At 45.8% G+C, this 13,660-nt stretch overlaps 1 protein-coding gene across 1 annotated transcript in view; it reads left to right on the plus strand.

Moving 5' to 3' along the window:
* Positions 1 to 13,660, plus strand: part of DEUP1 (deuterosome assembly protein 1) — a 53,222-nt gene that overhangs the window by 24,355 nt on the left and 15,207 nt on the right. Inside the window, 3 exon segments of the mRNA XM_056858662.1 lie at positions 3,608 to 3,753; positions 4,994 to 5,099; positions 10,481 to 10,678. Coding sequence (XP_056714640.1) covers positions 3,608 to 3,753; positions 4,994 to 5,099; positions 10,481 to 10,678 — 450 coding nt within the window.

Genomic DNA, 13,660 nt, shown 5'->3' on the forward strand with positions numbered 1-13,660 from the left:
ACGGAAATACATTTCTTAGGGGTTGTTGTGGTGGGGGGGGAGGGGGATAAGGAAGGAAAACGCTATTTTGATATTAGCCCCCAGATGCTGACTCTTAAAATCTCAAATATTGCCCAGTGTACAGTAGAACACACACTCATTGGCAATACTCTACCAAAGCTACCAGAAGCTGAGACAGCCCTGTTTAGTAGCCAGTACGTGCTATTGAAGCCTGTACCTTGAAGCAGCAGAATTCCAAGGGGTCCAGGGCATTCATTTATTCAGATATTACTACCCTGCTTATCTCTCCAGTAGGGACTCAAAGCAGCTTACAACACCATTCCCTCCCACTCATTTTATCCTCACAACCATCACTTAGGGCTTTCCCGCATTCGCTTTTTCCTTGCCTCCAAGTTCCTGTTTTGTCGGGGGGTGGGGGTTAAAGTCCCACACGTGTTTTGCTCCCTCTAGTGGTCAATTCGTTATCACACCTGATTTTATCAAGAGTAAAAAGCTGCTGCTTAAATCAGCAGGGAAATAACGCTAGATTTAATCTTCTGCTATATCGAATGGACCACTAGAGGGAGTAAAACATGTGCGGAACTTTAAAAAACCCCACTGAAGAATCAGGACCAGATGAGGGAAAAGAGAATACGGAAAAGGCATTAGACTGGGAGGGAGTGACTGGCCCAAGGTTGCTTCCAAGCTTGCAAGGCAGCGTGGGGATCAAAATCTATCTCCCAGATCCCAGTGCAACATTCTTTCCAATACACACTGGCAAAAATAAGCAAAATTAGCTGGGAGGAACACAGCTTCACCCTTGCAGCACTGTGGTATAAGGTGAAGGAGCAACTGGGCCCAACCCCCCAGCATTTCCTTATTTGTGGCCCCTATTTCTTCCTTCTGTGCAAGCACATAGATCACAAGCCTCTATGGAACAAGGAAACGAGGGAAACCCCTTGAGGGGAAAAAACATAACTCCGTTCCTGTTTTGGTACAGTGAATTGTGGGGAAGGATTTTGACTTGCAAAACAGTTTAAACCGCCCTGCTCATAGGGGCTGTTTAGATACAGTCTCCTCTCTTGTGACTGGATCCAAGAAGAATGAATTCAAGGTTGGGCCTTGAGCCTGCCTGCTCTGACCTTCGGGTTGCCAACCTCCAGGTACTAGCTAGAGTTCTCCTTCTATTACAACTGATCTCCAGCCGATAGAGATCAGTTCACCTGGAGAAAATGGCCACTTTCGCAATTGGGCTCCTCAGGCTCTGCCCCAAAAACCTCCTGCCGGTGGCCAAGAGGGACCTGGCAACCCTAGGCCACAGTGACGGCCAGGAGGCCAAGGAAGGAAAATGGAGCTAGAGGCTGGGGAGGGGGAAAGACACACAAGCCAGCGGCTGCGGGAGGGGGAGAAGCTGTGGCTGCTGGTGGACACAGGGAGGAAGAAAAGCTGAAGCTTTTTTTTGGGGGGGGGGAAATAGGATTTCCCATCCCCGACATGGCAACCCTATCTGTCCTGCTGCTTCTGTGTGGGGAGAATTAAACAGCTGAGCCAAGACATGCCATCTTTATGTGATCTTTTCTGACTCTAGGAAATCAACCCTTAAAGAGGCCCGTAGGTGGTTCTTAACAAGTCCATTGTGGGGGGGTGTAGTAGGGTTGCCAGCTTTGGGTTGGGAAACACCAGGAGATTTTGGGGGGTGGAGCCTGAGGAGGGCAGGGTTTGGTGAGGGGAAAGACTTCAGTGGGGTATAATCCCATAGAGTCCACCCTCCAAAGTGGCCAATTTCTCCAGGTGTTGTGATTGAGTAACCTCATTCAGACACGCAAGCTACACACATACCCAAAGAAGCTGCTTGTCAGTGGCCCCAATCCCCCTTCTCTTTAGCATCAAGCAGGGAGGCATATACAAACATTCCAAAGGCTGGAATCTTTCCTCTCACATAAGGGAACAATAGAGTTCTATTCGGTAATGTAGCAATGCTCCCCCCTCGCTGTAGAAACTAATGACGTTGCAGTGACAAGGATCGAATGTTGATTGGAATGTCAAATGACTATAAAACCTCTTGCATTGCCCCTCCCTCAGTGTGACAGGTTTGCAGAGCTCATTGTCTGTGTCTTGGATCACCCGGTTATGACTTCTTGGCCAATAAAGCAAGCCGTAAGCTCACACCAGCCTCCTTGTCCTCATTTACTCCATTGGACTCTATGTTAATGGGGAGGGACACATCATTGGCGGCCGAACACAACACAGGGGAACTGATCTCTCATTGCCTGGATATCAGTTGTAATGGTGTGAGATCTCCAGCCACCTCCTGGAGGTTGGCAGCCCTAACTATAAAGCAGCAGCAGAAGTGACTGAATTGTGTCTCCATGGAGCTGTATGAAGGATGCACGGCCTGCTTATTTGGTGTTTTCCCCCCCCCCCTCAGCTAGAGGGGCAGCGTACGAAAACGTTTTAAGACAGATCCTGCAGCGATTGTTGTAGTTTAAAGACACGTCCCCACCAAAAATGCCATCTGTCTCAAGAGACCTGCTTTCGCTGCTTGTGGTGGATCATTGATGGAGTTGAGTCACTCTGACTACTCCACAGGCTCTTAAAAGCTCAGCATTTCCATTTGAAATGTACTCAAGTAAATGGAGACAATACCTCCTACACTTCTGAACTTCTGACTGTGAAATCTACAACTTTTTCTGTTCCGTGTTGATGGATGGCCGAGTTGTTGATATCAGTTAGTTTGCTGCTATCAGATGGAAGACTTGCATCGGCATACCTACCATAAGTGTGTCACGCATAATTTCAAGAACACTGAATGTATTTTGGGGAGGCAGAATGTAGCCTACTGATGTAAACTGATTTATCATTCTGTTACGAGCACCCGTAGCCTCAAAGTGGGTCCACGGCTACTTGACTGCGGGCCATCAGGAGTGCCCTGACACCAGCCATGCCTAGAGTTGCCAGGTCCCTCTTCGCCATCGGTGGGAGGTTTTTGGGGCAGAGCCTGAAGAGGGTGGGGGTTGGGGAGGGGAGGGACTTCAATGCCATAGAGTCCAATGGCCAAAGCGGCCATTTTCTCCAGGGGAACTGATCTCTATGGGCTGGAGATCGATTGTAATAGCAGGAGATCTCCAGTTAGTACCTGGAGATTGGCAACCCTAGATGTAAACAAATGAAATAAGTAATAATTAAAGAGTTTAAAAAATCCAAGGGTGTAGTGGCTCCTTCACTGATTGAATTACTCTTCTGATGGAGGAAAACTAAGTTTAAATACAAATCATTGTCTGTGCAAAACTGTGATGATTAAATAGGATAGTATGCATTAAGAACCTAACAGCTTTCTCCTGTTTACTTGGAAATGTCCCTTTTTACTAAGACTTTCAGTGCATAGAATTCCATACCTGAGTGGGGTTTTTTTTTGAGAGAGAGAGCTTTCTGAGGAAAGAGGCTTGCAAATGAAAACCTTAAGAAAGCTATCAAAAGAGGTGAAGAACAGTCAAATTAAAAGCTCCTTTTCATGTAAAAAAAAAGACGTGCCTTGCATTTCTGTGGCATAATAGGGTTTTTAACACGAGAAAGCCATGAACTGCTGCTTGAATGAATAGTTTTGAATGCCGTGTTTGGATTTGTTCAGAACTTCGAAGCCCGGTTTACAGAGGTGAAAAATGAACTGCGGTTGCGGGAGGATCTCTTGAATATGGTAGAGCTGGAATGCCAACAGTTGCGGAAAGAAGTTGCCAAGATGGAAGACTATAAAAATAAGGAAGACGATCAAGTGAAGTATGTATTGGAAACCCAGGCCTGCACTGTGGGAGTGGGGTGACCTAGTTACTTTGCTCTCACCATCTTCTAGACATAGAACGCTGCCCAAAGGAATGTGTATGTCGGTCTATCAAAGTAATTAACTGGGTGCTGAAGCCCCACATATTTCACTGAAATTTTCCTTTCCTTGGGTTAGGGTTGTCAGCTCCGGGTTGGGAAATACCTGGAGATTTTGGGGGCAGAGCCTGAGAAGGGCAGGGTTTGGGGAGGGGAGGGACTTCAATGCCATAGAGCCCAATTGCCAAAGTGGCTATTTTCTCCAGGTGAACTGATCTCTATCGGTTGGAGATCAGATGTAATAGCAGGAGATCTGCAGCTAGTGCAAATATACAAAATGTTAGCTTAACAAATGCTTCATTTTGAAATAACTGTGTACCATATCACACTGAAGGAACCAAATGTATTCATAGCACTACCGTATCTCTTCGTGACAAAGGTTTAAAACGTAAGCCCGCTTAGAAGGTAATCCTGAGCTTCCTTCTCTGTAACTTTTATCATTTCCGCAGTTTTTAGAATACAAGGCCATTTCACTATAGAAAGTGGAGTAGAAGAACACTCCTAGAAAGCATAAAAAAACATTTTGCTGTTAATAAAAAATGAATACTTTTATGGCCTTTCTTGATTATTGAAGTGTCCAGTAATCCTAGAAATACTCATATGGATCAAGCACAAGATCAAACACTCATATGGATCAAACACAATATAAAACACTATAATTAGTGTTATTCTCCCCACCCACCCCCGAAGTCTCTGATCTTGGTACATATTCACCACTTATGTACAAAGTCTGCGAGAGATTTTCTGCGGCACCAACAGACATCCTTGACCTTATTATATAATTTATTTAGTCGAGAATGTGTCAGTTGTCACAGTAAATCATTTCATACTGACTTTCCTTCCAATTTACACTCAGGTCATTTACACACAGGGCGTTTGCCTTGGCTTGGATGCTGTTGGGAAGTGGGGGCCTCCCCCCACTTTCTGTTTCCTCTCAGCATCGTGGTGCTTCAGTGCACCTTCCTGGTTTTCCTGGTGCCATCTTTCACAAACCTGCTTTGCTGTGATTTTTTGGGAAACATCACAGAAAAGCCGAAGCAGAAGAAGAGTTGGCTTTTATATGCCAACTTTCTCTACCTTTTAAGGAGAATCAAACCAGCTTACAATCTCCTTCCCTTCCTCTTTCTCTCTTTTTTTTAAGGCTTCAGTCGGCTTATGCTCAGTGCATCAAGGAACTGGAGACAAAAAAGGTTGAGATGCTTGTCTTGGAACAACAGTGTGAAAATCGACAGAATGAGCTAAACCAGGTAATTCCCACTTAGAGGTGTTTCAGAAACTGATGTTACAAAAATGGTTTCAAAAACACAAGTAAAGCAAAATTAGGACCCGGGCTCTACGCCCGCTGTGAAGTTTGTCGGAGTTACTCATCCAGAGGTTTAGGGAAAAGCACTGTGTGATGATTGTGTGCCTGGAATATCTTCTTGCCGTTTTTCTGCCAGGTACTGCAGCTGCTCTGAATCACTTGTCCTCAGGTTTCCTATCCTGGGGGAACCCATCAGCTGTGGAACCCTTGCGTGTTGCAGAGGATTCTGGGATGAATTTTAGGGCACAGTGCCGTTCGTAGGAGCTGCCAGCCCGGCCCGTTGGCAACTGCTGTACGTGAATGGAGAACGAACTCTAAAATAAGACCCACTCTAGAATGACAGTGGCAGTGAATCGATAGGTCCGATCAGACAATCTGTCTTCCAAAGAAGCTTTTCTGCTGTTGGTTTGGGGTGATGAAATTGTAATGAAAATACAGGCTGCATCCACTTGGCGAGGATTCTCCTTTTGGCATTCATTGCCGCTGCGAAGGCACAGAAGGGTGCACATTTGCAACCGGCTTCCAAGCAGGAGTTTTCTGTGATCTTTCCTCTGTCACCCTTCATTTCCCCCTGTTGTACCCCTGGAAAGCTTTTTGAGGGTTTCTTTAAAAAAAAAATCTGGATTGCTATAGCATTATAGCAATTGCTATAGCTGCAATTACCTTATTTTTAAAAAAGTCCTCCAGAAGTCCTCCAGTTGTGCTGCCAAGAAGCTGGCAAATGAGAAGGGCTGAAAGAAAGAAAATGGCACTGATACAGGCTTTTGGGAATGCACCACTTCCTATCCAGGTGGCGTGATAAGATGTTTGGGCTGTGCCGTTCCCAAATTATCCAAGAAAAGAGGGTTTGGGAAAGAATGTACCGAAACCTGGCAAAGGATGACTGGACCAGAATTGTTTGTTTCATTTATTTACAGCCTGCCTTTCTTTCTGAGACTTGAGACAGATTGTAACATATAAAACCAATGTAACTAGACAGCATAAGACAACCAATAAACAGTGCAATAGAAAAAAATGCAAACAAAAGCTAATCTAAGGCATACTGTACCGTAAACAACGCAGAAAATTGATTGCTGAGGTAGAAGAGAATGTGGTTAAAGCAAGATGGTAATGCAATAAACAACACAACAGACTATTCCTTGATAAAGGCGCCTTCCTACTCCATTCCATTATATGATAGCCTTTATAAAAATGCCCTTCTGAACATTTCTGTTTTGCACAGAATGATAAACATGTGGGAGCCTTCCTGCCCCCCTCTGGCAAGCTGTCCCAAAAGAGAATGCGCATGTATGGGCAATTACTAATCCTACCCATTTACAGGATGGCACCTTTAAAAGGCTTTGCTTAGCTGAGCCAAGCTGTCTCAGTGCATCATAGCTGGAGAAGCACTCCTGCAGGTATGTTGTGGGACCAGGACCTTGAATTGTGCCCGGTACATAGAAGCTTGCTGGGTGACCTTGGGCTAGTCACACACTCTCAGCCGTGACTGTGGCTAGTCTTCCCCTAGAGCTCGGTTTAATGCCTTTCCATCAGCCCTGCTTAGCGGAAGATTCCAGCACTGGCCTGTGGAGGCACAGCTATGCCCCTTCAGTGCGAACACGATCTAGTCAATTGCCCGTATTTGACTGAACTGTGTTTTATAGGGATCTCAGAAATCACCTAATTGTGCCTCTGCTGTCCTTGTTCCCTGGATACACTAGCCACTCCAGTCAGCATGGTGTAGTGGTTATGAGCAGTAGTTTGGAGCAGTGGACTCTGATCTGGAAAACTGGGTTTGATTCCCCACTCCTCCACATGAGCTGTAGAGGCTAATCTGGTGGACCAGGTTGGTTTCCCCACTCCTACACACAGAGCCAGCTGGTGACCTTGGGCAAGTTACAGCTCTGTTAGAGCTCTCTGAGCCCCACCTACCTCACAGGGTGTCTCTTGTGGGGAGGGGAAGGGAAGGTGATTGTAAGCAGGTTTGAGTCTCCCTTAAGTGGTAGTGAAAGTTGGCATATAAAACCCTCCTCCTCCTCCTCCTCCTCCTTCTTCAAGAATTTTCTGCTTGAAGACAAGAATCCCACCATCTCACATCCAGTGGCAAAGTTTTGCTATATTGCTACCAGAATACAGAGGTCGTTGTTGCAATGTGAAACAGCTCGCTAATTATACTAGTGTACGATTGTGTACTATAGTGATTGCTTTTTTTATTGTTATGCTGGTCAATGACTACATTTAATAAATCTTACCGACTGTGGCAAGTATTTGGATGGGAGACCTCCGAGGACTACCAGGGGTGTGATGCAGAGGCAGGCAATGGCAAACCACGTCTCTTGCCTAGAATACCCTAAAGGGTCGTCATATGTCAGCTGGGACTTGATGGCAAAAAAAGAAAGAAAAAAAAAGAAACTGATTGGTACCCAATGAAGTAAGTGCAGAATGGGTGTAATATGCATACGCTACCTAGCTCCTGATGGTAACCAGACTGCAGCGTTCCAACCAACTGGAGTTTCTGAGTAAGAGCAGAACCATGTAGAGCGCATTACAGTAGTCAAACACAATGTTGTGTGGTTGCTTCCCCCACCCCCCACCACCGCCCAAAGCATGAACATAATAAATCTCAATACTGGTATTTACTACCTTCTATCGTCTCAGTGACAGTGAAGGGGATAAATTGTGAGTAGTTATAAAAATGCTCTGAAAAAATCAGTAGAAAAGTGCGAGGGGGTAGTTCCATTCATGCTTTCCATGTTAGCATCCAGAAGGGTAATACGGTTCTAAATGCTCCATTAATTTGTTGGTATCTCCCAATTTGTTATTGGCAAAAAAGGATTTTGGAAACTCGCAATCTTCATTGTACTCCCAGGAGAGAACAATCCAGGAAAAGTAACTTTCACAACTGTGTTTAGTACCAGAGAACAGCCCGTTAAATGACTCTGGTAGCAAAATTTTAAAATCTTTATTTTTGGACATTTTCTCTTCAGCTGGCTCCCAAAAGTTATTTCCGATTGTTCTTGTTGCCCAAATAACGGCCCCACTTAGAGAGATGGTAGATATCTTTTTTTCCACACATCTCTTTTCTTCAGTACCTTAGGAATCAGGCACTGCCCGAGCCTCGTTTTATTTATTTAAATTACGTTATTTATAGCGCACCTTTCTCACACAGGCTCAGTCACTCAGTGCAATCAATAGGATGAAGAGACATCTAATAAACTACGTAATGGGACTAGGAAGGCAGAAATCTTTGGAGATTTGTAGCACATACATACCTCAGTTTCAGATTCTTCTGGGGAGGGATCGAGAGAAAGCCTCGTTGCGTTTTCCTCCGGCCTCATCACCGCAGGAAGAGATGAACATCCAGAATTAGTTTTCACGTCATGGGAACCCTACATCCAAATAGCTGCAAGATAACCTATTTTGTTCCTGGCAGTGAGAAAAATGAGAGAAGAGGGTAGAAGGAACAGAGGAGGGAATGCACAGGCTGGAACAAACGTAATCGTTCAATCCTAAACAAACAAAAAAAATTTGTGTCAAGTCACAGCTGACACATGGCAACCCTGGTGGGGTTTTCTAGGCAAGAGATATTCAGAGGTGGCTTGCCTGCCTCCGCATCACGACCCTGGTATTCCTTGGAGGTCTCCCATCCAAATACTTGCCTAGGGTTGAGGCTGAGAAGGTGTGACTGGGCCAAGGCCAACCAGCAAACTTCCATGGCGCAAGTGGGGATTCGAACCTGGGTTTCCTTGGTCCTAGTCTGACACCTTATCCACTATACATGCACTCTTTTAAACTTATTGAACTAAGAAGGGTGTAAGCCTACTTAGGATTGTATGGGGCTCACTTTCAATCTTTTCCCAGGATGAATCCGTGGGGAAGGGGGGAGCAATATCCAATAGGTTTGCCAGGTCCCTCTTCACCACCGGTGGGAGGTTTTTGAGGTGGAGCCTGAGGAGGGCAGGGGAGGGACTTCAATTCCATAGAGTCCAATTTCCAAAGCGGCCATTTTCTCCAAGGGAATTGCTCTCCATTGGCTGGAGATCAGTTGTAATAGCAGGAGATCTTCAGCTAGTACCTGAAGGTTGGCAACCCTAATATCCAAACAGTCCCACTGGTGTCATAGCATCTTACAAGACATTGTCAGTTGGCACCACTAGTCCTATTTCTTTTCTGGTCCGACAGCATCTTAATTCAGTGATTCTCAGCCATTCAGGAGCCTCATATTGCCATTCGACATGCCGCCTGAGGCTCTTCTGAGCACTGCTCCCCAATGTGGCACCTGCCCCATGTTTCAGGAGAGAAGGCAAGGCCCATGCCAGGACAGGCTTGTGGTTGGCAGGTGGTTCCCACCTTGAAGTAGCTGCTGCAGGAGGAACGGATAAGCCTCAAGCCTCCCTGAGGTACAGGTCTCATGCCAAGGATGGAAGTACAGGTGGCTCTTTTCGGTTGATGGCAGTTGTGACCTATGGAATGCGTACCACTGTCTTAATACATTTCATTTTTAAAAAAATACCAACAGTGGTGTTTTGCAAACCTCCCCAAAACTGGTCTGTGAGCCGCGTCCATTTACTGTCTCATTGCAGTCAAGAAAAGGCGACCGATAAAACACACGGCTGTTTCCTCGCGGCCACCCCGCCGACTGCTTTGGGGCTTTGGTTTGATTACGCTTGCATTTTCTGACTGTCAGAGGGCGCCTCGCTCTCCCCGTGCATTTCAGTGCGTTTTGTCCGCGTTTTCTGGACGCGTGGAAACAGCGGAAATCGTGGAAACACGCAGGGAGAGCGAGGCGACGGACGGACAGAAAATGCAAGCCTAATCAAAGCAAAGCCCCAAATTGGTCGGCGGGGTGACCCCAAATGGCCTGTGTTTTATCGGCTGTCTTTCCTTGACTGCGATTAGACAGTAAATGGACGTGTGACTCACAAGTGGACTGCAAGGAAACAGCTATGCAGAAACAGTGACAGTCTGCAGATAGGTTTCCAGCCCCTCCAATCACTATTTAGCCTATTAATTTTAATAGAAAATATTACAGGTGGGCAGACGGTTTGGTTGAAAGCTGTTGGGCAACGTGTCTTCAACTATCTTTTACTCCCCGAATCCACTCCCTCGTGGCACCGAACCGGGAAGACAGATGGATTAAAGTATAAATTCTAAGCTGAGCCAAGTAGCAGAGCTGGTTATTCTGAATCATAAGACCTTTCTGAAATCTCTCTGCTATCACTAATACGGCTGGAAGGGTCAGCATATTGGAACCAGGGAGCTCCAAAAGTCAGCGGTGGCTGAAAAAATGATACAATCTGAAACTGCCTCCCGTTCTCTCTCTTTTTTGGGCCTCCTTTGCTGCAGATAAGGGACCGTCTTTATCAGGAAGCGCAGTCCCATCGCTCTGAGGTGGAAAGAATGAGGACAGAAATCTCTGACCTGACAGAAGAGCTTCATCAGAAGGAGATCACTATAGCAACTATCACGGAGAAAGCTGCTCCTCTGGAAAGGCAGTTACAAATGAAATTAGAGATAAAAGAGAAAATGTTAGGAAAACAACAGGTATGCAAACTGAATAAAAAATCGGCACCGGTCAGTTGGCCGCCACGGAGATTAGCACCTATTGACAGCCACAAAAGATATTACCTCACAGACTATGAGGGGAAACAGCCTGGCCGGAGCAGGAAATAAGGCCGTTTGGCCTCCCACTAATATCACCACATCACACAGAGGCAAATAACCAGGACTTGGTGTTATTGCAAGACGTGAACAGCTTTCCATAATTCCTGGCTGTGTTTCTTCCTGTTAACTATGACATTTCTTAGCAGCCAGCCCCTAATGAGCATACTGGCAAGGTAAAAGTGTTTGGGCATGGTGCCCGTTAACCTTAACAAACAACCCTGAGTATTGTACGGGCCTTCCTGCATTGTAACAGTTCAAACAGAACGCCTAAACGTTCCCTGATTTTTAACCCCCGCCCCCCGTAAAGAAATGTTAATTTTCAGAGGATACCTCAGGGAGAAACCTGAAACCTTTCTTCTTGGCAGGGTAGTTTTCCACGTAGGAGGTGTTTTTGTACACAGGGCGACGGTTTAACGTGGGATTGCTCACCTGTGGTGCTGACGTGGTGGTGTTTAGTGATGGTATTGCTTCACTCTGCTCTGGTTAGACCTCACCTAGAGTATTGTGTTCAGTTTTGGGCACCGCAATTTAAGAAGGATGTAGACAAGCTGGAACGTGTCCAGAGGAGGGCAACAAAGATGGTGAGGGGTCTGGAGACCAAGTCCTATGAGGAAAGGTTGAAGGAGCTGGGTACGTTTAGCCTGAAGAGGAGAAGACTGAGAGGTGAAATGATAACCATCTTCAAGAACTTGAAGGGCTGTCATATGGAGGATGGTGCCGAGTTGTTTTCTGTTGCCCCAGAAGGTCAGACCAGAATCAATGGGTTGAAATTAGAGCAAAAGAGTTTCCATCTAAACATTAGGAAGAACCTTCTAAAAGTTAGAGCGGTTCCTCAGTGGAACAGGCTTCCTCGGGAGGTGGCGAGTTCTTCCCTGGAGGTTTTTAAGCAGAGGCTAGATGGCCATCTGTCAGCATTATTTCCCGCTCTTCCAGTTTATCCTCCCAAACAGTCCTGTGAGGTTTGGTTAGGATGAGAGAGTCTGACCAGCTCAGGTTGCCCAGTGAGCTTCATGCATGAGTGAGGGTTTGAACCTGGGCTTCCCCAGCTCTAGCCCTACACATTGCTGGGTGACCTCGGGCCAGTCACAGTTCTCTCAGAGCTCTCTCAGCCCAGGCGGAGGCAGGCAATGTCGAACCATCTCCGAACGTCTCTTGCCTTGAAATCCCTAAGGGGTCGCCATAAGTCAGCTGTGACTTGATGGCCTTTTTCCACCCACCACCAGCCCAACACTAGCCACTATGCCATGCTGGGTCTTGTATGAAGTATACCCAGACGCATTTTCAGAGCAGGGATGAGAAACCTGGGATATGTATGCTAGATGGTAATAACTCGATTCTAACTCAAGTGCAATCCTAAGCAGAGTTACCCCTGCTAAAACCATTGACTTCAATGAAGGGAGTAACTGTTATAATGCTTATAATATGTACAAGAGTGCTTGGAAAGTAACAGCAAAAATTGCTATTTTGTCTGCCTGTCAAAAATGATTGTTTTCCCTATCACCCGATACCTTGACCTTACCCGATTAGAAGTTTCAAAGCTCTGAGATTGATAGGGTTGCCAGGTCCCTCTTGGCCAACGGCAGGAGATTTTTTTTGGGTGGAGCCTGGGGAGGGCAGGGTTTGGGGAGGGGAGGGACTTCAATGCCATAGAGTCCAATTGCCAAAATGGCTGTTTTCTCCAGGTGAACTGATCTCAATTGGCTGGAAATAGGTTGTAATAGCAGGAGATTTCCAGCTAGTACCTGGAGGTTGGCAACCCTAGAGATTGAAGATGTTGTGTAAATCCTTCCCGCTTTATTGTTTTACACTGATTGCTTCACATCTCTTTAGAAAATATAAGATACAGCAATGAGGAGCTGCATCTTGACACAAGAAGTTGATTTGTTAGAATTATGTACTCCAGAGAATAAAATGATTACATTTCTATTTCAGTTTCAAGGAGTCTAACAAGGCTACAGATATGCAGGAAACCTCTGCTAACCTTTCCTTCTGGTCTTTTTCTACCAATCCCAAATTCTAGGACAGATAGTCTGATTTTCAAATCAGGCAGTTTACATAATTAATACTTTGTTTTCATGTTGCTGCAATGCTAACAGTTGCATTATTGCTCTGGGTTTTATTGTCTCATAAATTGAAAGAGAATACTTTAGGCCAGGGCTCCCCAACCTTTTTGAGCCTGCAGGCACATTTGGAAATCTGACACAACACGGTGGGTGCAGCGACAAAATGGCTGCCACAAAATGCCCTGCCATGCAGATCCTTATGCTGTGGTGGCAGCTGCTGCCAAAGAAACATTTTTTAAAAATCTGCACATCCAATCAAATCTCCGATAGTCAATCAGAAGCCTTGCTGGGCAAAAGCCCTACCAAGCCCTACCCACTTCCTAAAAAGACTTGGCGGGCACCAGAAAAGGTGTCAGCGGGCACCATAGCACCCACAGGCACCATGTTGGGGTCCCCTGCTTTAGCCTGTACTGATAGGGTTGCCAACCTCCAGGTAGTAGCTGATCTCCTGCTATTACAACTGATCTCCAGCCGATAGAAATCAGTTCACCTGGAGAAAATGGCCGCTTTGGCAATTGGACTTTATGGTAGTGAAGTCCCTCCCCTCCCAAACCCTGCCCTCTCAGTCTCTGCCCCCCAAATTTCCAAGTATTTCCCAACACGGAGCTGGCAACCCTATATACTAACCCATACTCTTGGAGGAGAAAGGCAGGCTCAGAATATTATGTGTGTCTTTCATAGATGATGATAAAGCCTTGGGCAACAGACACATTCATGCTTTTAAATGCGTTACTTGATAAAAGCATGGATGATCAGATAAAGTGCAAGAATCTGCAAAATAAAGTTTTAACCTGAAGAG

Source organism: Euleptes europaea, chromosome 12 (assembly GCF_029931775.1).
Source record: "Euleptes europaea isolate rEulEur1 chromosome 12, rEulEur1.hap1, whole genome shotgun sequence".
Classification (NCBI taxonomy): domain Eukaryota; kingdom Metazoa; phylum Chordata; class Lepidosauria; order Squamata; family Sphaerodactylidae; genus Euleptes; species Euleptes europaea.